The sequence below is a fragment of the Chinchilla lanigera genome, unplaced genomic scaffold, assembly GCF_000276665.1.
Source record: "Chinchilla lanigera isolate Chin_1 unplaced genomic scaffold, ChiLan1.0 scaffold00018, whole genome shotgun sequence".
Taxonomy (NCBI): domain Eukaryota; kingdom Metazoa; phylum Chordata; class Mammalia; order Rodentia; family Chinchillidae; genus Chinchilla; species Chinchilla lanigera.
The window spans coordinates 3,224,625-3,250,071 of NW_004955419.1; the positions used below are offsets into that span (position 1 = coordinate 3,224,625).

The window sequence follows — 25,447 nt, forward strand, 5'->3', positions numbered from 1 at the left end:
TTTTAAATATATTTTTCAGTATTTAGGTTTACACGCAGTGCCTTTGCACTGGGCTATACATCCTCAGCCCTTGAGCTATTTAAACAGTTTGTTTAAACTTTGAGACAAGGCCTCCTGCATTGGTCTCCCTAGTGCTGAGATTATAAGCATGTGCCAGTGCGCTCAGCACAAGCTAGTATTTTTATTGTTGTTTTGTTTTGGTTTTTTTTGAGACAGGATCTTGCTGTGTATCCTAGGCTGGCGACAGATTTATGGTGATCCTCCTGGCTCAACCTCTGAAGTGCTGGGATTACAGGTGTGCACTGTCACTCCCGGCTTACAATTTAGTATTTTTACAGTTGTGCAACTATACCCACAATCCATCTTTATAACAGGACACATTTGAGTACCAGAGTCTATAGTTTTTAAATCACTTTCAGGTATATCTGTGTTGCTTGCCCACCATATCAACAGTATATAATACCAAAAGTATCCGCTGTCTAAAGAATTACATTTCAGCTTCTTTTTGAAATGTTGTTTTGGTTTTGTAAATATGTTTTCCCCACTCTGCTTACAACAACATGTTTTTTTTGTTGTTGTTGTTGTTTTTTTTTTTTTGGTTTTTCTCCGGTACCAGGAACCGAACTCACGACCTTGCGCTTGCCAAGCAGGCGCTTTTGCCACTGAGCTAAATCCCCAGGCCCTACAACAACATGTTTTGTTTGATTGTTTTAGAGTAAGAAAGGTTTATTGGGGACTGAGAATAGGCCTAAGAGACAGGAGGGGTCCCAAGTGAGTTGCCACTGAGGTAATTTCTCCAATAATGTTTTATAGGGCAAAATCATGAGTTGGGTACAAAGTGGATCAAACTGTAAGCAACCAATAGGATTACAAATATAGCTGCTTGGTTTTTGTCGATCCAGTAGGGAAGTGAGCATGTAGCAAGGGAACATGGTTGACATCATTAACCTTGGCATATCTATGATTTCTAAAACAAGAACATTTTGGGGAAGAGGTGGATCAGAATAGTGTTCTGGCAACAGGATTTTGAGCACTTCTTTCACAATAGAGATGTCTGTTGGAACACTAACGAGAAGGGTGGTTATCCCGCTCCTGTATCTGTTGTGATCTGAATAGAAAAGAGGACCACAGTTCTTGTGGAGAGCGTGAAATGTGTTGCAGATAGTCTGGACCAGCACTGGAGCCTGGAGCAATGGGTGAAATGGAGTCCAGCTGGAGTGGTGTCAGCTTTAACACTGGGCCCTTTCCCTGGATGCTCCTTTCACTGTTAGTGCTTGTCTTTTCGCTACCTTTCCTTTGTGTCTTTTTTTTTCTTCAGTTTATGAAGTGAGCATTAAGATTTTTCTTGTCCTTTTTTTTTCCTGCCTGTCTTTGCAGAAAAGTTCATGTAAATGTGACTTTTACAAACATACCTGTGTGACTTGTACTCAGGTATGTACAGCCTCAAAAACGTGCTTATGTTCCCGTTGGCTTGGGCTTTTTAGCTATGAGCAGAGTCAAAACATGTGCTTCAGTACATGAAAAGCTTCAGATTTTCTGTGTAATGCCTAGTTTGGGATATAATAAATTCTCTTTTTACTCTTGGAGATACATCTTCCTACCTTATATTGAGTCACTCATCTGCGTTGTCTGAGCCTTCCATTTTCCCAGCTGTGATTATCTTAACAAAATATTTTTCTTAATTGAAAATACCTTTTTATAATATGTGCATAACAAATTTGCTCTTTTTTCTTTCTCTGTGTAAGAAAACGTAGTCCAGAAAGTGAGAAATGGGTAAACTGAATGGCATTTTGCTTATAATAGAGCTTGCGTGTAGTTCCAGTCATAATGAAGTGAGAATTATGTTAGAAAAAGCTTTGAATACTGTCAGAAAATGATCAAAAGCCCAAATGCTTGCAGGGCTCTGGTTGCCATGGTGACTAAGACTGTTGAAGCAGAATGGAATACTTGGTGGGATTATATAAGGCAGCATCTCGGGTCGGGTTTGAGAAATGCAGCTGTGTCTGCCGGTGCTGTAACTTGTGGTACTTTGCAAAAGCAGAAGCCTCCAAGTCACTAACGATTGGCTCCAGAGAAGCAAATACACAAAGCCATCACAAGCTTCGGAGGCCAGGGCTTTTTTTGTGCCCTGAGAAATTACACCAAAGTGAAGTATAGTGGTCTTAGACAAAAATAATGACAGAAATTATTTTCATTAAATGTGCTGCTAACATTTAAATTGTGAAAGAAACCTTCTACAATACATTGGTTAGAAGCCCATTTTTAGGATGCTCTTGTTCTAAACGAGAGGATAACTGAGCAGTTAACAGTTTGTTCCATTGTTTCCTTTTTCTCTTTTTTTGCCCTTTTTTCTGTCCTTTTTCTTCTTCTTTCTGTACCTCTTTCGTCTGGTCCTCCTTGAGATAATTAACATTCTCCTAGATGCGAGTGCTGCAAGTTAGTAATATGTTATTTCAGAGATGACACCCCGAACTACCGGTTCACGCTTGGAATATATGCTTTCAGTTTACACTGCTTAGCACTCAAAAGGTTAGACTTGCAGCTGGGTGTGGTGGTGCACACCTATCATCCTAGCATTCTGGGAGGCTGAGTGAGAGGGAGCACAGGTCTGAGCACAGCCTGGGTGATTTAACAAGACCACCCTGTCTTAAAAAAAAAAAAAAAAAGAATTAGACTTAGATTTGAGAGAGCCACCAGAGTGCAGTAGGCGTCTTGATTCTGTTGTCCAGAAAGCATTGGCCAATAGAAATTTAATGAGAGCCACAAATGTGGCATCATTTCTAGTCACATCAAAAAAAGTAAAAAAGAAACAAGTGAAATTAATCTTAATGATATATTTTACTTCAGTTTATGTCACAAGTATTCTGTTTCAAGCATAAAGGGCTGGAGATGCAGCTCAGTGGAAGAGCATGTGCCCGGTACGTGTAAAGCCCCTGGTTCCTCCTTAATACCACAGGGGAAGAAAAATGTATGTACATAATCAACACAGAAAAATTATTGAGACATTTTACTTTCTTTTCCTCATAGTAAGTCTTTGAAAAACTGCATATTTTACTTACATATATTTTATTTTAGGTACACTGCATTTCCAGCGGCTACTGGCTCAGGCATAACTCTTCTGTTTTTGTTTCTGCTTTCTAAATGGCCCACACTGCTTTCTTACTTACTATACTTTATACTTGCTACTTTTTTACTTACTATATTCATTTGCTAGGGCCATTATTAAAAGTAGCATAGACTGAAGGAGGCTTAAACAACACAGTCCTCACAATCTGGAGGCTGGAAATCCAATATCAGGGTATAACGAGGTTGTTTTCTCTTGCATCCTCTCTCGGCGTGGAGCTGGCTGACTTCCGTTTGTGTCCTTGTGTAGTCATCCTGTGTGTCTGTGGGCTGCTGGCGTTTCTCCACGTGTCCGTATCTTTTATGCAGATGCAACTTTTACTGTATCAGGGACTACTATAAAGGCCGCATTTTAAGTCTATAATCTCTTCAGTGGCCCTGCTGGAGAGTACATGAAGAATTGGTCAGGTGAAGGGTATTACTGGTTAGTTTTCACTCCAGGAGGAGTATAAAGAGAAAAATGTAAGGACATGTTGAGAACCCTAAAGAATTCATTAAATCCTCAAACATTTATTAGAATCTGTTATCTTGGTTCTACCAATGAGAGAACCAAAGCTTTTGACAGATAAAGTATACTAACACATTGTGGTGGATGGACAACTGGTGGTCAGCTTGTAACACCCAGCTGAACTGAGTCAGCATGGTGCTGTGTGTGGGAGGCCCACTTGGGGATTGTTCCCAGCAGTATAAGAGGCAGACCTGGAGAGGAAGAAAGTAGAGAAGCTGTTGGAAAGCTGGAGGGACCTGTTGGGACCTGTTCGTTTTCATGGAGGAGTTTGTCATTCTGGCTTTGCAAAACCCCAAACTACAACACTCGCGTTGGTATGACGGATGATAACTTGGAAAGTGCTGCCATGAACATTAAAGCTTTTCCTTAGTGTGGGAGTAAGAATCCCAGTCACCAGTGATGCTTGACGCTAGCAATGGAGGCAGTTGGCTTCCTGGCTTTTGCATTTGTTCTCTTGTTTCTCACAGAAATCCATGTCTGTGGGGCTCCTTTGGGCCTCACCATACCTACAAGATAGTCTTGGAAGTTGGCAGATCAGCTAAAGCCCAAAACCCTAGAGGGGGCATGGAATTTCAAACTGGCAGGTGGGCATGGTGGCACACATGTGTTCCAGGTATTCTGGGAGACTAAGATGGAGGATCAAAGTTTATGCCCAGTCTGGGTAATATAGTGACTTAGTGAAAGCCTGTCTCAAAAAAAAAAAAAAAAAAGAGTCAAGCATTGGGGGCATAATTTGGTGCAAAGGCCCTCAGTTCAGTTACTAGTACTGCAATAAACAAAAAATTTGAAGCCATCCATGCATGTTGCTTTATCCCTATAGGCTGAGAGGCAAGGATCACTTGAGCCTAGGTGTTGGAAGCCAGCTTTGGAAACAGTTTTCTGTGAGCAAGATATGGAACATAAAATTATTAGTTGCAGTGTATCTAACAATTTTATGCATTCCCTGGAGCTGATCCTCACAAGGAGGAGATGCCATTCAATAGCTTTTTTTGACTTGGCATGTCTCAGTTTAAACTTATTATTCAGTGCTGTTCAGCTTCATCAGTCATCAGGAATGAGCAGTGTACTAAGTGCCTTTGATGGGCTGGCATCATTTTAGGTACTGGACTAGGAGCAGGGGCCAGCTACAGAGACAAATAGGATGCCTGCCTTGAGCAGGTCATACGTCCTGCTTTTTTTTTTTGTAAAAAAGGAATTAATACAGTGGTGTCATTGAGGTCTCATCCCCTAAGGAAACACTCAACCCTTCAGCGTGGTCTGTTGATAGCCTCAACACTTTCAAACTTACAAATCAATTCCTTTACATAAATTAAAAACCTAGACACACCATTTGGATTAAAAAAATGCTGGTGCTAGACCATGAAGTGCTTGACTGACCTTTGTCAATCTCAGATACAGTCTTGTCCAGTATCCACGTGAACATGGAAGCATAGGTGTGAACAAAAGTATCTGTCAGGTAGTCCTCTCTGTGAACAAGAATATGTGAATAGGGCAGTGAGTGTCCTTGACTGAAGGCCTGATTCAGAGAAGCTACCTTGTTTTTTGGCCTTGACCAGAGCTTCGTTGAAGGTCAATAACATCATTAAGATATGGGGAGCATAATTAGCTCCCAGAAAAGTACTAATGTAGAAAATTTAAGTGGTTATTCCATATGGTAGAAAAGAGCATTGGATTATGTTATAGTCAGGTTTTACAAGGGAATGGATTTAATACAGGACACATAATTTATAGGATTATTTTATAATATTCACCCAAAGAGTCAAATGCAAATGAGTGTGGGAAATCTGTCCACGCACTAGAGACCCAAAGAATCCAGCTGAGGGCCTGGATCCCATAGCAATATCGTCCATGAGTCTAGCTGGAGGCCTAGAGCTCATGACAATGTTTCATGCAAGTCTTTATCAAGCGTCTACACTGGGGAGGCCCAGAGGTCAGTGATGGAAGCTAGAAAGTCTGTGCGAGTGGGATGACAGATCTGTGCCAACAGGCTGAGGGACCTGCACAGGAGCCAGGAAGCAATGCTCAAAGTTAGGACCAGAGCTTCCCCAAAAAGAACTGCAGCCATCCTCAGCAACAGTGAGGACCCGAGCTTCTTCAACAATGAGTAGAGCTGAGTTTGTATCGGGAAAACCAGCTTGATAAGCTTCTCCAGGAGAATCAGCAGTGCACCATCTTCCCCTCCAGTTCTCCTTTTATGCTGTTGGCAACAATCCTCAGATGGGCCTTCCACACCCAGCGCTACGCTGATTTAGTTCAGTTGGGTGTTACAAGTTGACTGTTAGTTAATCCACCACAGGTGAGGAGCTAGAGTCTCCTAATTTGAGTCATAGCTCTAAAACTTACTGGCCACAATTCCTAAGCAATTGTATGTATTTGTGTCTGTATTTCCCAGCATATGTATTCACATGTACCTTGGGGAAGCTGTATCATTAAGGACCAGAATAAAAGGAAAAAGCCAGTGAGAGAGTATGAGAACAGATGCAAGGCAGTAAGGAAGTGGCCAACAGTGCACACCGTAGAGAAGACTGATTTAAATTAAAGAGGGCTGAAAAGGATCTACTGGATTTGGCATTAAGTGTAGGTAGGTGTTGGTGAGTAGTGATTCAGGTTAGTAAAGAGAGGTGATTTATAGGACCTTGCAAGAAAGTGCCTGAGCTGTGACATTTCATGTTTACATTTGAAATATCGTGAGAATCACATTTAATCATTGGTACTGCATTTCTTTCTTCCATATTCTCCTTTCTGACTTCTGTGAGGATTTAAAAAGAGAGATTAATGTCATATTTTCACTTGCCTCTAAAGCCTTGCAAAGGGATATGAACAGTCAATTTATGTCATAGGGGCCTTTAGAAAATGTGAAATACAGGGTCATTTTACTGATTGGGTAATTCACAGGGCCCCATTTAATTTAATTCTCTGGACCATTAATTTCCCATCTCAACTGATAGTAATAATGACTAAATGATATACTCAGAGTTTAAAACCAAGAGTCAAGCTCTGAATAGAAGAACATATCTGAAACTCTTCATAAAGTACCTTAGTTAATTTTAGACTGTAATCATAATGGTTTGTATATTAGTTTCTATATGTCTCATTGGATCAAAGAGTGATTTAGGTCTTAACCCTGAAGAAATTTTTTAAAATTAACCCTATTTTGTAAAAGAAATTGCTTTGTTGCTAGGCTTTTAGACTGGAGCAGCAGAAATTTTGAATTCTTTTGAGAAAAATAATAGTATTACTATATAGAAATATAGTAGACAGCATCTTTCATAGCTATAAACCATAAGATACTCATATATTATCGTATCCTGTTAGGAATATTGTTCTAGACTCTAAGTCACCTCTTATATACTTTTTAGCTCTTCTACCAAGTTATTTTCCTCTATAAACACTGAAAAGACATAGTCATGCAATAAAACACTGGCTCTACTTCTGTGTTCTCCCTTGACAGCATGTATTACAGAGATTTATTAAATTTGTTACTTTTGTGAAAACTCAAAGGAACTTGCAAGTAAATGCTTACTTGAAAATTTGCAAAAAGACTTTATCTTTAAAGAAGCACTTAATAATTGTCAGTTGTCAAAAACTTGATGGTGCTGGCAAATGCTTCTATATAGTAATACAGCTCCCTAACAGCAGTTGCCTGTAAGAGTCTCAGAGTCTATCAGCAACCTCTGTTTAAAAATACCTGATTAGGGGCTGGGGATTTAGCTCAGCGGCAAAAGCGCCTGCCTGGCAAGCGCAAGGTCGTGAGTTCGGTTCCCGGTACCGGAGAAAAACCACAAACAAACAAACAAAAAAACCCTGATTAGATCTTCCCTTTCACTAGAGATCCGTGGAAAGATAAAAAGGATGAAAACTTGCAGTAAACATGGAAACTATTATCTATAGTAAACCTACTGTAATCTGAAATCAATTTCTACTTATCATAAGGATAATGGAAGTGGATTTACAAATGAAATTATTAGCTCATTCTTGCCATGTGTGAAAATTTCAGGCAGGAAAACATCTTGCTTTCTCATTCATTGTCTTGACGTCTAGTGCAGAAATGCAGAGCTTTCTTCTCCTTTAATTTTTCCTGTAGAAATAAATCTACCTGTTGTTCACGTGACATGACTGCTGAAGTTTACTTGTGTGAAGATGCTTGCAATATTTTTATAACAGAAAAATTGGAAACTGTAAATACCTATCAGGAAGATATTGGTTAAATAAGTTGGTTTATTATATACTACTTGGTGTAAGTAAATATTGATGTAATTCTCTATTTGGCTAAGAGACTTAATTTTAAAAAGGCATGTTGCAAATGATTGTGTGTACTGTAGTTTGATTTGGTTTAAGTAAAATAATACAAAAACTCAGGTGATAGAAAGTGATAGAAAAAATGATAGAAAAGTCATTTTTAATGGTGGCTACTTCTGGAGACTTGATTAAGGGGTATTGGAGGTGTAGCTCAGTGTTGGAGTGCTTGCTTGGCATGTACAAAGCCCTGGGTTCAATCTTAGCACTGGGGAAAAAAAAGAATTAAGAGGAGAACAAGGAATATTTTTACTTCTTGATTTATGTGCTTTATATTCTTTCTGTTTTACAATAGACAGTTTTCAAGATTGTATATTTTCAGAATTGAAAAAGAGAGATGTCTCATGATACTTGAAGGTGCTTGATTTCTACACAGGCAGAAATAATGTGGAATTTATAAACCCAGAGTGAGAAGTGAGAGACAGGCACCTTCATCTTTCTAGAAAGAGGAAATAATTCATAACTGTCAGGATTCTGGTCAAAGTTTTCCAAGTGCATGAAGTTAGTCATATAAATTATAAAACATGTCATGTTTGTTTTTGTGACCACTAAAGTATGGGTAATTTTTCTTAATATGGAAAATAAATGTGCATTGCTATCACTACAGTTAATATATGGGCCACAAACCTGCGTGCAGTAGTACACATCTGTAAAAGTTTAAGCCCCAGCCTGGGTAACATAGTCACTTAGCAAGAACCTGTCTCAAATTAAAAAACAAAACAAAACAAAACAAAAAATGGTTGGAGATGTAGCATAGTGCAAAAGTCCTGGGTCAATCCACAGAGGGGAAAAAAGGAAAGGAGGAAAGACAGAGGAAGGAAGAAGAGCAGGAGAGAGGAGTGGAAGGAGAAAAAGAATAAGAAGGGAAAAGGGAGATCTCTAATAGAGTGTAACAGTTCTCATCCCTGTATTCACACCTGCAGAATGTTGCTTGGATGTGAGCTTCTGGGCTGGACCCTGAGATTTGCTTTGGCTGCTGGGACAGGAGCAAATTTAATACAAAGGCTTAAAAAAATAAATGACCAGCAGGCACCTGCTAGACATTTGAGGGAGGCTCTCAACCCCTAGCTGAGTGCATGAGTGAGGTGTAGCTCAGTACACCTGTGGAAGCACACAGTTTAAACTGTTAATACATAAAATTTCTAGCTAGTACAATGGTTTTTGATTTGAGCAACTGAGTTTTGAAGTGGTTTGTTATGCTCAAAAGGTAACTAGAGGGCTGGGGATATAGCTCAGCAGCCTAAGTACCTACCTGGCAAGCACAAGGTTCTGAGTTTGATTCCTGGTACCACAAAGAAAAAAAAAGGTAACTAGAGCCAAGCACAGTGACACATGCTTGTAATGCCAGCTACTCTGGAGACCGAGGCAGGAGGATCACTTGAGCTGAAGTTTTGAGGCCAGTCTGGACAACGTAGAGACACTCTGTCTCAGAAAAAAGAATTAACTGATAAAGTCTCCAACAACCAAATCAGCACCTGACTTTTTACGTGTATTTGCTGATTTATGAGATAGCCAGATTACCATTACAAAAAATAAGTAAAGCAAAAGCAAATATTGACATTGTCACATTTTACATTCTGAGAACTACAAAATGTATAAGTAAAGCACTGTCTTTCAGGATGGGATGAGTGTGAAAAATGTTCTAGCAATTGGTAAGTTTTCGTGTATCCATTGGTTCAGAGTGTACAAGAACAAAACTTGAAGGAGCCCATCTTTATCCAGCTGCTCTGACACTATAGAACATAAACCTTCTTGACTAATTATTCTAGACCTGCAGTGTATGTGTAGATCTGAGAAAGGAGTTGATTTATCCTTCCCCCATGCCCAAGAGACATACTATACTCTAAGAAGAGTTAACAAACGTAGGACTTGGATTGATCATACCTTCTTCTAGAAGCATGAGTCAGAACCCCAAGTGGACTCATTCCAAAAACAGATTATTGTTCCCGCCTCACCCTTTCATATACATGCATGTATGCATGCACCATGCGTGCGTGCGTGCACACATGGGAATATAAACATCTTCCTCAAGACTCAGACCTCTGAAAATGATCTATCACAGAAACTAAGGAAATTTTGTAAAATTGTCTTCTGCAGTAAAATGCCATAGATCATGACTTCATTGAAAAGAGCATAAAACCACAAGGAGAAGCTAGGACTTTAAGGGACAAAAAACACTTTTAGGAACCAGAAATTCATTATCAGAATTAATATTCACATCAAGGACAATAAAGAGTAAAATTGATACATTAGATTAGTGATGTCAGAGGTGATTTCTCAATATGCAAAAAAGAAAATGATAAATTTGGAGTCAAGAGAATGAATGTAATACAGCTGAAGAATTGTCAATACTTTTTATGGAGAAACCAGAAAAAATGAAATAGAAAAAGTAAAAATGAAAATGGAAAAAAATGCAGCATCTTGAAAACATCTAGATGAGCAATCAAAGAGGGCATATTCAGAAAACATACTGATTTTGGGAAAAATATTTAGAGACTTACAGCTGTGGGTCAAGAAATAAAAACTAAAAAGGAAATCATAAATTAGGACATCACGGTGTTACAGGCATTGTGAACTTGCACTGTAACTGTCACCACACCCAATTCATCATACAAAAATTCATACAAAACCCTTTCAGCAAAACATAGCAGGTTTAAGTAGCCACACAGCAGATCCTGTTTAATGACTTTCTCAATTATGCCTGAAAAGCAAAGACTTTCTTCCTCTCCTTTTCTTCCTTTCTTCTTTCTTTCTTTCTTTCCTTTCTTTCTTTCTTTCTTTCTTTCTTTCTTTCTTTCTTTCTTTCTTTCTTTCTTTCTCTCTCTCTTTCTTTCTCTTTCTTTCTTTCTTTTTTTCTCTTTCTTTCTTTCTTTCTTTCTTTTTCTTTCTTTCTCTCTCTCTCTCTCTCTCTCTCTCTCTGTCTCTCGGCTTCCTATCTATCTATCTATCTATCTATCTATCTATCTATCTATCTATCATCTATCACCAGGAATCAAATTCAGGACCTTGCTCTTGCCAAGCACGTGCTGTGCCACTGAGCTATATCCCCAGCCCAGGGACTTCTATTCAGAGTGTTATTTCTTTTGATAACCCCAAGAATGGGCACAAGAAATTCATTTTTAAAAACCCTTGCTTCAGGCAGGAGCTACTGTAAGTTAGGACAGTCAACAAATAGAAATACAGATTCTTTATGCAATGAAATGAATAAGATTGGAAAGTCTGTCGTGAAATATGCCAAAACATTAAATGTAATGAGGACTTCTGCTGAGCAGAAAATGGGATTAGTGGGTGCAGAAGTAAGGGGAACTTACTTTTTGCTCTATATAAACCTTTTGTGCTGTTTTAATTTTATACTGTGTGTGTAAATTACCAGTTCCAAAACTGGATGAGAATATATTCCATAAGAAAAACAGCACATGGTTTTAAAAAGGTAAGGGTTGAGGTGTAGCTCGGTGATAGAGCTCATGCTTACCATGCATGAGGCTCTAGGTTCCGTCCCCAACGCTGGAAACAAAACAAAACAAAACAACCCAGTAGTTGTTCTTTAAAACACCTCTCACACACAAAAATAAACACCTCTCACAGTCTGGAGATGTAGTTAGTGGCATGGTGCCTGCCTTGCAAATGCGAGGTCCTGAGTTCGATTTCCTGTACCAAAACTAATGAACTAACTAACTAAATAAATAAATCACTTCTCACACCTCTAGGCCTGGTTTTCAGTAGAAACCACTTAGATTGCTTCTGGTTTTCGTTCTTCTGGTGTTTACCTCCATTTCTTTTTCTTTTTCTTTCTTTTTTTTTTTTTTGACTTTTTTTATTTTAAAAAATAAAAGAAGGAAAACATTAACAGACATCCATTTACAAAATAGCATAAGAGTAATGCAAACAAAACATAGTTACAGACACAGTTGTAGGAAATTAACCATGGTTGTTGTATTACTTATTGATAACTTCAAAGTGGTTTCTCAGGAAAACAAAGAGATATACAAGATTGATCAAACAAGTAATCATTAACTGTTCCTTTCTATAGAGCAATAGAAAACAGTAGTACAACTATGTTAGCTATCCTGTATATACATACTTACATAATTTCCCCTTCTTTCCTTTCTCTTTTCCCTCACCCAAGTTGCCGTTCACTTTTGAACAGTTTCCTTTCGTTTCACAATATCTATTATACCTCCTAGTTTTTATTCACTCTTTCAGGTCTTACACTAGTGAGACAATATGATGCTTACACATGCAGGTCTGATTTATTTCTTATGAGTATGGTCTCCATTTCTAAATTAATACACTTCTATCATTATTTCTTGGTTTACAATTTGTACATTTTCCATTTATATTGTCATGGTAAATGGAGATTTCATTTGCCTAAAAACTACTTTTTCCCAGTCTCTTAGTCCTCATGGAAATAATAACAGTAATAGTAACACTAATACAATGAGTATGTATGTATAAGAGTGTTTGCCATTTGCTAGGCTTGTTCCTTTTTTTTTGTACCAGGAATCGAACTCATGACCTGAGGCTTGCCAGGCAAGTGCTTATGCCACTGAGGTATATCCCTGGCCCTGCTAGGCTTGTTCCAAATACTTCACACATTACTATCTCTTCCCTGCTAGGCCCTTAAGTTTACATGACCAGGATCTTCAGTTTCTCATTGGTTATTTATTATTCATATCTACAACTATAGAGTGCATTTTTCTTTCTCTCTTTCTCTCTCTTTCTTTTACTCCTTCTCTTTCTCTCCTTCCTTCCTTCCTTCCTTCCTTCCTTCCTTCCTACCTACCTTCCTTCTTTCTCTCTTTCTCTCTCTTTCTTTTACTCCTTCTCTTTCTCTCCTTCCTTCCTTCCTTCCACAGTACAGTACTGGGGATTGAACCCAAGAACCCAAGGTCTTCACAATGAGCATCTCCAGCTCTTTGTAAATTTTATATTTTAAGACTAGGTCTCTTTTATTTTTATTCTCTTTAAAAAAAAAAAAAAAAAAAAAAAAAAAGACTGGGTCTCACTAAGTTGCAAAGATGGTTAGGCTGGGCTTGAACTTGCCATCTTCCTCTCTCTCAGCTTCCCAGAGTGCCAATAAGCCAGAATTGGAAAATTCCAAACCATGAAACTTGTTTCATCAACAAATTTTGTTTTTGTTTTTGTTTTTTGAGACAGGGTCTCTCTAGGTAGCCTAGATTGGCAATTCTTAGCCTCCTGAATGCTGGGATTACAGGTGTGTGCCACCCAGCATGAGCAGAATTATTTAAAACATTGTATAATAAATCTAGGCTTGATGTTGTGCATTGTTGTGTTCCTTCAGCTACCTGGGAGGCTGAGATGGAAGGATTGTTTGAACTCAGGTGTTAGAGCCCAGCTCAGGCAGTGTAGTGAGACCCTATCTCAGAAAAGAAAAGTAAAATTACCTTCAGGCTATATGTATAAAATGTATATGAAATATAAATGAGTCAAACACAGTGACTCACATCTGTAATCCCAGCTGCTAAGGAGGAGGCTGGAGCAGAAGGATCAGGAGTTCAAGGTCAGCCTGGGCAGTGAAACAAGACCTTGCCAAAAAAAATGAATTTCACATTTAGTCTTGGGCTCTTACCTCCAATATACGTAATTATATACATGCAAATATTACAAAATCCAAAAGCTGAAGCACTTACGGTCTCAGGCATTTCATAAAAGGGAAATATTTAACATGTATTCTCATTTTACAGATGAGAAATTAGAAAAAGAGCTTGTGGGCCCAGATTGCATACACAGTGAACAGCCAAGCCAATCTGACCTTCATCCATATACCATGACGGTGGTCCCCTTTGACTCCTAATTTAGTAAGATGAGGAAGCTATCACTCCTATTCTTTCTTACATTTCTTCTTTTCCGATGCTGTTTTGATTCTTATGTCCTTGTGGTTTGTTCTTTCTATTCCGAATTTCACAAAGATAGTTCATTTTTTATTCATCCACTTTGGTACTTGGGTGGTACTGCAGTACTTTGTAGAATGCTTTTCTTCCTTCAGTATATTAGGAATGCTTTTATTCCTTCAGTTCCAGTCTTTTTCCTCTGGCACTCTAATATTGATCTCCCTTTTTTTTGTTTTCTGTCTCATAGTTTTTCCTTCTAAGAGACTAAGTCTTCTAAGAGATTTTGTCTTATACTTCTCCTAGTGATTATTTCAGCAATCATATGTCTTTGTTCTGATTTCCTTCTTTGAGCTTCATTATTTTTATTAAAGTATAAAGCCTGAGACTACTAATTTAAATTGTTAATATGATTTTTAGCCTGTTCTTTGAATTTACCACATTCCTGTCATGTTGCAGTTTTCCTCCAACTCTATAAAGTTCTTATTAAAGAAGGACAGTACAGAAAATCTGACCAGACTACTGTTCGCTTAGGCAGGTTCTGTTGATTGAGAGATTTGCATTATCCTGAGCAGGCTGACACCTTATTCTGGGGCCATCCCCACTCTAATCAATGATAAAATGAACAGATTATCCAGTCTCTTTGATGAAAAACCTCTCTTTACTACCTTTCCTTTCTCCTGGTCCTCTCCTACCCTCTCTCTCTTCTTTTTTGTGTACCTGGGAAAATAAACATAACTGCAGGTGTTGGGCATTTGGTGTGGGCGTGGTGGGAAAGTGGTTCTTAAATAAACATTTAATTATTTGAAACCGCGCTTTCATTCTTTTTGTAACTTCTTTGGGTTAGCTCTTTTCACATGTAGTCTGGTTTCTGTCTTTTCTAGGTTTCACTTTTCTCTTCTCTGTTAGTTTATCCTTCCAGACCTACCTTCTCTCCTCTTACCTCTGTGGTTCCCTGAGAGTCACCTTTACGGACTGCACCACCTGGTGTCTGCCCCAGCAAGGGACTGCAGGAAGGGTAGATGTGGTTCCTCCACTCTCGGGCAGCATTTTAGTTACTGCCCCTAGCCTGCTGAAGCAAGCCTTCGGGGTGGTCACTTAGAGTGCTTCAGCATTCCTTGTTGGCTTCCTGTTGCTCTGTGCACTTTGTAACTGCTTTGTTAAAGTCTTCACAGCAACCCATTTGCGTGCTTCATTTGTTTCCTGCAAAGGCTGGTGGTGATGGTGGTCGTGGTGGTGGTGGTGGTGTGTGTGTGTGTGTGTGTTGCTGGGGATGAAACCAGGGCCTCAGCAACCATCCCACCAAGAGTTTGAATGACAGGAAATAGTAACAGATATTTCTTCATGTAACAGTGATATTCTTTCTTTTTTCAAAAGTTCGTTGAAATCTCTCATCTGTGGTCTTCTTTTTTATTTCTTTATATAGAGTCATAGGAGATCAAAGATAAAATTCTATGCTCAGTCCATTATGCGTTGCTTTTTTATTATGTTGCTTTCTAAAGAACAGCTCTATTGAGATATTCATATTGAAGGTATATAATTCTGTGATACCTTTCACAAACACAATGAAAATGCAGGACCTTGCAGTATGTGAGCCAAAAAATAAAAGACTTTTACAAAAAGGTTATAAGATTGATTTAATGATAATGTTTTCAACATACATGGAAAGGATACTGTTGGCACTTAGAATTGTGAAAAATGTCGGTTTCTCAAATTGATTTGTAGATGTTTTCAGTTCTCATTAGAACCCATTAAAGCTTTCTATAGAACTTTGACAAGTTGATTTTTAAATGTATATTCATATGCAAATACAAGGAACCAAGAATATTTCTGAAAAAGAAGAAACATGATACATGTATTACGAAGCTATTGTAATTATCACCATGTTGATGAGGAAGTAGAAAATTAGACCAGTAGAACAGAAAGAGCAGAGAGACAAATGTAAGAGAAAATTGATTATTTCAATCCCAGTTCTGCCCTATTCATTAAACTTCATGTATAAATCATTCAGGCCAAAGTTGTTATACATATCTGAGTTGTAGTTTTCTTATATTTGAGTTAAATTTGAAAACGAAAACTTTAAATCTTTTAGAAGACAATACTATTAAATGGATGGATTTCTTTAAAAAGATAGAAGCAGCAGGATAAAAACAAAGATTAAGCTAGGTGTCCTGCTGCACACCTGTAATCTCAGCATTCTCAGAGGCTGAAATAGGGGGATTACAGTTCATGCCCAGTATATGGGCAACTTTAATTTTGAAACTGTGTTTTAAAATTAAATTAAGGGCTGCGAATTTGCCTGCCTAGCAAGTGCAAGGTTGTGAGTTCGATTCCCGGTCCTGGAATAAAAAAACCAAAAACAACAACAAAAAATAAAATTAAATAAAGGTGGGGGGCTGGGAATATAGCTCAGTGCCAAATTCCTGGGTTCCACCCTGGTACTGCAAGCAAGCAATAAATAAGTGATAAGGACTCATTTAAAAAACTCAATAAAAATTAGTTGACAACTCATGGACTATGATAAGTATATCACATTGTAACTAATGCATGACTGTTGCTTTTCTCAAGTGATTTTTGGTGGCACAGCTTTAACAAAATGTGACTGACTCTTACTTGAGTCATGTTAGCCAGTAGCCACATGCACAATTTTTTGGTATCTGTCTCTATGAAAATACCTTGAATTCCTCAGGTTCTACAAGAGATCCAAACCCTTCAATTCTTTTCCCTGACCTAAAATTGTTTCCCACTGTAAGAATGTATTTGGGCCATCTTCAGTTATTCACAGATTTTCACTTGAAGAGATTTTGCCCTGAGAGTGAAGCTGAGTCTTAGGGGGCGTTTATGAATGCTAGCATTTTTCAGTGGTGTGTTTTATAGTCAAGTATTAGTAATTGTTGTATCTTGAGATCTTGGAAGTTGTTTAATCCATAGATTTTTCTTTTCTTTCCAACTGCTGCAGCCAGTACTTAGTTGAGTTCATCTTTTTCTTACAATATTTGGTTAAATGCAGCTAATATCATCTAATGGCTAAGAGAAAAATACCTTCTCAGCTTCTTTATGTAAATCCTCAAGTTCATTAATTACATTACCTCTCTTTGAGTTATCATAGGCCAGTGCAGTTTTACCACTACCTTATATTGGTCATGGTTTTTTGGCTTTTGTTAACGGTTACTTGCTACTCAGTCTGAATGCAGTGTCACATATGTTATATAGAATGTTTATCATGGCCACAACCTGCTCCTTCTACCAGTTTTTGTAGTAGTTTTTCCTGAGTAAGGCTGCTATATTAAATAATCCCAGCCAGGTGTGGTGGTGCACACCTGTAATCCCAACACTTGGGAGGCTGAGGCAGGAGGATCATTGTGAGTTCAAGACCAGCCTGGGCTACAAAGTGAGCTCAAGGCCAGCCTGAACTGCAGAGTGAGACCCTGTCTCAAAAAAACAAAAAAACAAAAGTTGGGTGTCATACTACAATAGAGGTTTATTTCTACTTCCTGTGTTAGCTATAAGGTGTCTGTGGTCCAGGATCCATTAAATGTGTCTTCCTTGGCGTTCCAGGCTGAAAGTATTTGTTACTACATCAAGGAGAAAAGTGAAAATGGCAAACCTTGTAATGTCTCTTAATCTCCTGGGGCAGGATGTAGATCTCTTACAGTTATGTTTTATTGGCCAAGGCAAGTAAATATGGTCAGGCCCTTAGGGAGTATTTTTCTCGTGAAGACGTTACTGTAAGTCATCAGGCCCAAGGACAAAGGGATAGGATAGTTGAGAACAGTAAAACCACTTGCACACTGACTTGTAGATATAGCCCCTAAAGTACTGCTTTCAAACTGCTGAGGTCTTAGCTGAAGAGAAACATTGAGAAATGTCAGTATATAAGTGATTATTCATAAGATCATCCAGGGAGGCTGGGCGTGGTAGCAACCACCTGTGATCCCAGTACTTTAGAGGCTGAGGCAGGAAGATCACTGCCAGTTCCAGGCCTGCCTGGGCTATAACATGAGTTCAAGGCCAGCCTGAACCCTGTCTCAAAAAGATAAAAACAAAAACAAAACAAAACAAAAAACAACAAGAGATCACCCAGGGTGAGGGAAGGATGCTAAGGTCTTCCTGGGAGAGACATCTGCAAAGGTTACTGAGAAGGAGCTGATAGAGGTAGTGGGGAAACAAGGAAAAACTGTCCTAGACCCTTGTTATAGAGCTATTTTTGCTTCAACAATTACAACTTTTAAAAAAGAAATGCAAGTACTTTAAATCTTGCCAGTATGTACTAGCACAAGACTTAGTTTCCAAGTAGCCTGAGAAATTTAATACATTTTTAAATTATTATTACAGAGATTTGCCACAGTATGGACAGAAGCAGTGGCAGTCCTACTTTGGAAGAACCTTTGATGTTTACACCAAACTCTGGAAGTTCCAGCAGCAGCATCGGTAAAGGAATTTTTTCAGTTAAAGGAGAATGCAGGTCCATTTTATATTAATTGCAGCTTTGACCTTTAACTTTTTCATAGCTTTTTATCTTGGTACTTTAAAAATAATATATTTCAGCTTCATGACCTAAATGAAAACAAACTTCCTTGTTTATGATTTTTAAATGTAATGTTCTTACCTGAGTTTTAAAGACAGTGTTGTATCCAGAGTGGTTCAGATGAACTCTAGCATGGTGGAGGAGTCATGGTTTCACTCTAAACTACATGAAAGTGATTGGGGGTGGGGGGCGTTGCTCCTAATTGTCATGATCATAGCTCAGAGTAGTTTGTTTTTACATGTGAGCTGACTTTAAATAGACATTTAATAAATGCTTTTCTAAATTTAGCTAAGTGGGTATGTTGAAATATCTTAGGGAATATATGAACTTTGCTAATTGGATGGTATTTTATCCTGTTGGATCTGGATATTTGATTATGTTTTATATTTATGGCTTCTTATTTCTATTTTCTTGTCTCCTATAAAAACAGACAAGTCTTGGATAATCGGTATGGCCTGAAGCGGTGGCAAATAGGGGAAATTGCTTCCAAGATTGGGCAGCTATATTACCATTATTAGTAAGTGACTTGTACATGGAAAGACATAAAGTGTCGCCCACATTACAACACAATGTGCAGGAGTGTGCATAGTATGTTTACTTTCTAGGAGGGATGACAATATGTTACAAATGAAATCTGGTTCGGACCAGATTGATGAAGACAGCATCATGAAATGAACTTTGATAATCCATTGAGTCCAACTTAAAGGAGTTTGATCTTGGTTTTTGTTTTGTTTTCTTTTTGGCAATAATGGGCATTGAACTCAGGGCTGTATACATGCCAGGCTTGAGCTCTGCCACTGAGTTACATTTGCAGCCCTTGATCTTGGTTTTTGATAAATGATTAATACTAAATGAATTTATTATTCTTATGGTTTCATTCAACTCTTGATAGTTTGCAGAGACCTACCATAGCTTGTATGTTGAAATGATTAGTTTTCAGAAAGATACTTTTAAAAACACCTCTTCGTAGGATTTTGAACATTACATAAAATATAATGAAATTACATGTAATTTAAACAAATGTAATTTAATTACATTTGAACATTACATAAAATACATCAAGATACTTTAGCTTATATCCTTAGAACAATAGCATTTGTGTAGTCCTACCCTTGAGTCAAGGAGAAAAGAGCTCCTTTTATGAATTTAGGTGTCATTCTTATAAGTGGCAGTAGGTATAAAATTTAAAAGACTTGAACCATTTATGGAGTTTTAAAATTTTTATTTGGGGTGCCAGGAATGTAGCTCAATAGAATCCTACCTGCCTGGCAAGCACAGGGTCCTGAGTTTGATTCCCAGAACCAAAATAAAATAAAATTTTATTTTGTTGGGGGAGGCAGTTGGACCACTTGTAATTTAAATGGCAAGAAAAGTAATTTATCTTCCAAAATTTCACATGCCATTGAAAATGCCTGCCATTAAACTATTTTGCATTGAAGAACATATTCCTAAACTGGGAGTAGTGGTGCATGTCTGTAATCCCAGTGCTCAGGAGGCTGGGGTAGGAGGATTGCTGTGAGTTAGAGGTCAGCCTGGGCGACGTAGCAAGTTCAAGGGCAGCCTGAACTCCATGGTGAAACCCTGTGTCAAAAAAATAAATAAATAAAATAAAGAATGTGTTCTTAAAAGTCCCTTGTAAAATTAGATGTGTTAAACAGGGAACACAACTCATTAGCATCCCTTGAATAATAATAGAAGTTAGTCCTTCTATGAGTTTTGTGAGGGGAAAAATAGAGAGATGTGGTCCAAAATTCAAGTGAGTCTATGGGCTTGGAGAAGGTCATGTGAAGGCTCTGGCCCCAGGGGCAGATCTAACCTGGCAAAATGCTGTCTGGAGAATCCCTTTGCTGAAGGAGAATGATGTGTACTTTGGCAGCAAAAAAGGCTTGGGAACAGTGGGATGGTATTATTATCATTATTTAAAGGTGATATGAGTTTTGCCTTGGTTTAAATTTAGTAAAAGGCGAAAGATTCATTCGATCTGAAGAGAAACCAGAGTACCTTGGTTCAAATTTAGGACAATCACTCCTATCTCTTGTCTAGGGCAGTGGAGCAGTATGAAAGAAGTATTTATCATGTTGAAGTTTTGGTTTTGCTCATATTTAATATTTTTTTCATAGCTTACGCACTTCTGAGACCAGCTATCTGAATGAGGCTTTTTCCTTCTATTCTGCCATCAGACAGAGATCATATTATTCTCAAGTCAATAAAGAGGACAGGTATGTGTTTGGTTTGGTTCTATAAGGGAGAGGATAAAAGACTTAAAATCTGTAGTCTGTGTGGAAATTGTGCAGAAAGGGGCACATTTGTTTGTAACTTCCAATCATTTTGTAGGCTTTATTGAGTACCTACTAGGTAACAGGCCTTCTAAAGCATGCAGAGTATATGTTACTTGAAAGCAATTCTCTTGTAGATGGTATAACACATGTCACGATGCAAGGTATAGTCACAACACAAAGCAGGTTGGGGTTCTTTCTTTAGAAAAGATGAGGATCTGTTCTTTGCTATGAAATGACTTAAGTGCATTGAAGCTAATAATCTTTGTTCTTTTTACCCTGCATAATCTTAATCATATATCTTAAAAACCCTATTGTCGTGCAGGATCAGAAAAAAGACTGCTAATGCTGTTTGATTTTTCTTTTTTAAGCCCAATACTTGTTTTGCAGTTGTGTAGCTCTGCTATTTAAAAAAAAAAGAAATCATGTAAAATTTATCTATTACCATTAGAAAATCTGTTTAGCAGTATTACATATCTGGCACTGTGGCAAATGTTTGGGTGAGAGCAGAAAAAGGAAAAGAAGGTGTGCTAGTTCCTTCAGAAGATTATCTTCTAATGGAGATAATTATTATATGGGTTACAGTTGGACTGCATTATTTATTTATTTTGACTTTTGAAAAGATTTATTGTCACATACCTAATGCAAAAGCCGAGGATAAACCTTCAGTACTTGGATCTAAGTACTGAAGCAGTGTCGTTAGGAATCTCTCCTGTTGTGCTTTGGCTACAGGTTGGTTTCACTCGCAGGCAGTCTTCCTCAGCTACCACCTGCAGACTTAGGTTGCAGAAGTGTAGCATCATTAGCAGAAAATAATACTCTTTCTTAGTTGTTTAGCAGAAATCCTACCACCAATTCTAACTTGTAAGACCTGAGTCGTGGGCTCATCCCCTGAGTCAGGAAAGTGATGTTACCCTTCCCAAACTACATGGACTGAGAGTGGAAAAAGGTGGTTCCCATAGAACATAAGGATGCTATTTTCAGAAGAGAGCATGTGCTCTGGGTAGGCAAAAGCTAGACTGCAACATTTAGACAAAGGATGAAATTGTGGAAGAAATAAGGGATCTACTACAGAGTCTGTCACTAGGATTCCAAGAATTATTGGAGGGGAAAGTTCAAACACAGGTTTGTGTGTTTTCTGTACTCCCAGCAACAGAACTCACAGTTGTTCTACAGAGAAAAGATTGTATTTTCTTGGCAATTAAAAACAACCGTAGTTTCATAGTTTTGACTTTTTTTTTTTTTTTTTTTTGAGACAGGGTCTTGCAGTACAGTTCAGGCTAGCCTTAAGCTCACTTTGTAGCCCAGGCTGGTCTCGAACTTGCAACAGTCCTCCTGCCTCAGCCTCCTGATGGCTGAGATTACAGGTGTACGCCACCTTGCCCCGTGCTTGACTTGTTTTTCTAGATGTAGTGGTTGACTTAAGTTTTCCACCTAAACAGTAACAGTTTTTGGAAAGCTCTGCTGTGATAAATCCCCTTCTTTCCCTTATACATCTTGTTCAGGCTTGTCAAGGGGAGTCTTCTTGACATATGGTGTGACATATAGATGCTGGATTCTCCATTTTACTCTGATTTTTTTCTGCCATCCTATTACTTCTACTTCATCCTCTATCAAAGTTCCATCAGTTACTTTCCTTCAGGTTTTCTTACATGGTTTGCTTCACATACTTCCACTACAGAGATATTTCCTCAAACCCCAGTTTTTTCCCCATTAACGTTACACAGTTTATTTCTTGGTGAGATGAATTGCACCTATAAAAAGCACGAGAGGGCTGTGTAACATTTCATCAGCATTAAAAATATATGTAAGCAGAGATCTATTTGAAGCAATAGGAAAATACCTTGTGTAATTCACTTTTCTGCATTTTCTAATGTGGCAAAAGGGAAATTGGCTCTGGGCCCCTTGGCTTAAAATCCAACAGTTTGATTTATTGTAATCATTTTCTAGTTTAATAGCAAACACCACATCTGAACTGTTTTCCTTTGCTGCCTCCTAGAGCAGTTCGGATTAACCAAAGTAGGATTATTTGAATCCAGGATAACAAGATCTCTTGGTCTGGGCCAGTAAAGTAGAATCAAATAATAATCCAGTATGCAAAACTGGCCCTTTTTGTTGGTAGATTGATTGTTTCCTAGTTTACATGGGGCAAGGAGGTCAGTTAAGGTAGCAATGAAGAAGAGCTGCTAAAATTAATAGCCAATAAAAACTAAGTAAGAAAGTGTTACATAATTTCACACTTCATTTAAAAGGCAAAATCAGCTGGGCATAGTGGTACACACGTGTAATCCCAGTACTGAGGAGGCAGAGGCGGAAGGATTGCCCCTCGTTTGAGGACAGCCTGTGCTACATCATGAAACCCTGTTTCAGGGTCAGACTCTTTTTGGTTTATATCTTTTAAAACTGAGTAACTACTTTGAACATCATAGTTCACTTATAATAATAAGTCATTAATATTTCCAGTGTGAATCAACAGTATTCTACTGATTTTCCTTCTGATTTGATTTTTACTTCTGACAGTGTCTTAGGCTAGATAGCCTAAAATGCTTTCTGTTCCAAAACACATAGTAGTGCTGGGTAAAATGCATCAGTCGTCTCTTTAATGAATAGCTTAGATGTCAAGAAAGTAGAGAAGACCCTAATTCAGTAATCCTGTGACCAGTTCTGTGATGACTTTGAGAGTGAGGATTGGGATGGTGACAAAAAATGCATGTACAATAAGGACTGGCAAGAGGAAGTTATCCTATTACTTCCTAAAACAGATTTTGTGAGATAGTAGTCATCATGATAATGATTAGTTCAGTTATTAAAGTGGGACCAAATCCCAGATCACAACAACATGAAGAAAAGGAGTAGGAAGTATACTGTTCTAGTGAGGTCCATTATTTTTAGGAAGAAGCATCTTGTTAGTAAAATTTACTAAACTTTTAAGAAAAACATTTTCGTAGAATATAAGGAGAATGTGTGACCTTGGAACAAGTAAAAGGGGGAAAGTGAGTGACACAGTTAGGATCACTATAGTAGAATGCAAGAAAAGAAAACGTATCCCAAATTGTACAAATAGCACAAAATGATAATACACAAGTCCAAAGGTAGTGGTACTTCTAGTAAGTGGAAATGATCTTAATTTCCCAGTGAAAATACAGAGATTTCCAGAATTCCTTTTTTTAGAGAAATCCAGTAATGCAGTATTGTGCTATTTGTTTTGTTTCGCAGGACTGATGCACAACTTTTGGTTTTTTAAGAAAAATTAATACAAAGGCTTACTAAATTGCCAGGCTGGGCTAAACGTGAGATTTCCTGCCTTAGAGTGCTGGGATTATAGGCATGTGCAACCACATCCTGCCAAGGTGGGAAATGTTATTAAGGATCATTTACCCCATAATGATAAAAAGGAGCTCAGGAAAATATAAACTGTCTAATTTTGTACATACCAATAATGTAGTGCTAATAAAACAAAAAGTGACATTAATAAAGCAGAAAGTGGGAAAATTGATAAATGATCAGATACAAATGGAATATTTTGATATATAGTACCTGAATTCATGAACTTAATCTTTCTACACTTCTGGTCGCAAACCAAATTGGACAAGAACTAAATCAGATTCAGTGGTTAGGTTCAGGGTTGACATGGGGAAATTTGATTTGATTTTCATCCTGTTCCAGAAATGTGGAAAGAATTAAATTCATGAACTGAAGAACTACTGTATCATCCTTAATAATTTATATATCTAGAAGTTCAAAAATTTATAAGATTTGAGAAACAGTTAAAAATTTATCCCAGTCATGTTGGTGCAGACCTGTAATCCCAGCACTCGGGATCCTGAAGCAGAAGGATCACTGTGAGTTCAAGGCCAGCCTGGAATACACAGTAAGACCTGGTCTCAAAAAACAAACAGGTTGCTCTAAGGTGCATAAAACTATGTGCGAAAGTAAGCCAGTATATTTCTAAGCTTACATAAAACTTTGGTGAACTTGACTTTCAAGTATGTGTTCACTAACTATGATTCCATTAAATACAAGAATAAAACATAGCTTTGAAAGACCAACTTACCAATTAACATTCATGTTTCTAATTCATAACTTGAAGATTTTTTTAAAAAATACTATATAAAATTTCAAACATATACAAATATACTATTGTAAGTTTATTGAATTTGTGATTTGAAGTGTACAAAGCAGGAAGTAGAAGTTGGAAATGGCAGGTTTGAATTTAGAAGTGGTAAGTGGAAAGTGTAAGGTGTGAATAAGTACAGCGTAGGTAAGTTAAAGGATACTGCTACTCTTAACAGCCACTAAAAAGTGCAATAACAAAGAAGTAGTATAAGCAAGAAGTCAGTAGAGGATATTAAACAAAACATTAAAATATATTTTATTAATCAAAAAGAAAGTAAGAAAGAACTTGATGTCGGAGAAGTTCTCAAGAACAAAAGGGGCGTATTGAAAGCAAATAGCGGGGGCTGGGGATTTAGCTCAGCGGCAAAGCGCCTGCCTGGCAAGCGCAAGGTCGTGAGTTCGGTCACCAAAACTGAATCAAGAAGATTGAAAAACCTTGAATAATCCAGTAACAGGCAGTGAAATTGAAGCAGTAAAAAACAAACGAACAAAAAACCCCTATTCACTAAAAGAAGCTCAGTTCCAGGTGGATTCACTGTTGCATTCTACAAAAACTTAGGGAAGATCTAACACCAATACTCTCCAAGCTCTTTAGTGAAATTGAAAGGGAAAAAGTACCCTCAAAGGCATTCCTGGAAGCTAGCATTAATCTAATTCCAAAACCAGACAAGGATTCAACCAAAACAAAGAACTCTGGACCAGCCTCTAATGAATATAGATGCAAAAATCCTCAGTAAGATACTGGCAAACA

General features: G+C 37.9%; 1 protein-coding gene across 4 annotated transcripts in view; it reads left to right on the forward strand.

Moving 5' to 3' along the window:
* Positions 1-25,447, forward strand: part of Scai (suppressor of cancer cell invasion) — a 158,716-nt gene that overhangs the window by 86,880 nt on the left and 46,389 nt on the right. For all 4 annotated transcript variants that reach the window (XR_260604.2, XM_013513153.1, XM_005382478.2 and 1 more), the window contains 3 exons: positions 18,112-18,207; positions 18,735-18,821; positions 20,425-20,523. Coding sequence is in view for 3 of the 4 variants with exons in the window: in XM_013513153.1 (XP_013368607.1) it covers positions 18,112-18,207; positions 18,735-18,821; positions 20,425-20,523 (282 nt within the window). In the remaining variant the exon portion in view is untranslated. The remainder of the gene's footprint in view (positions 1-18,111; positions 18,208-18,734; positions 18,822-20,424; positions 20,524-25,447) is intronic.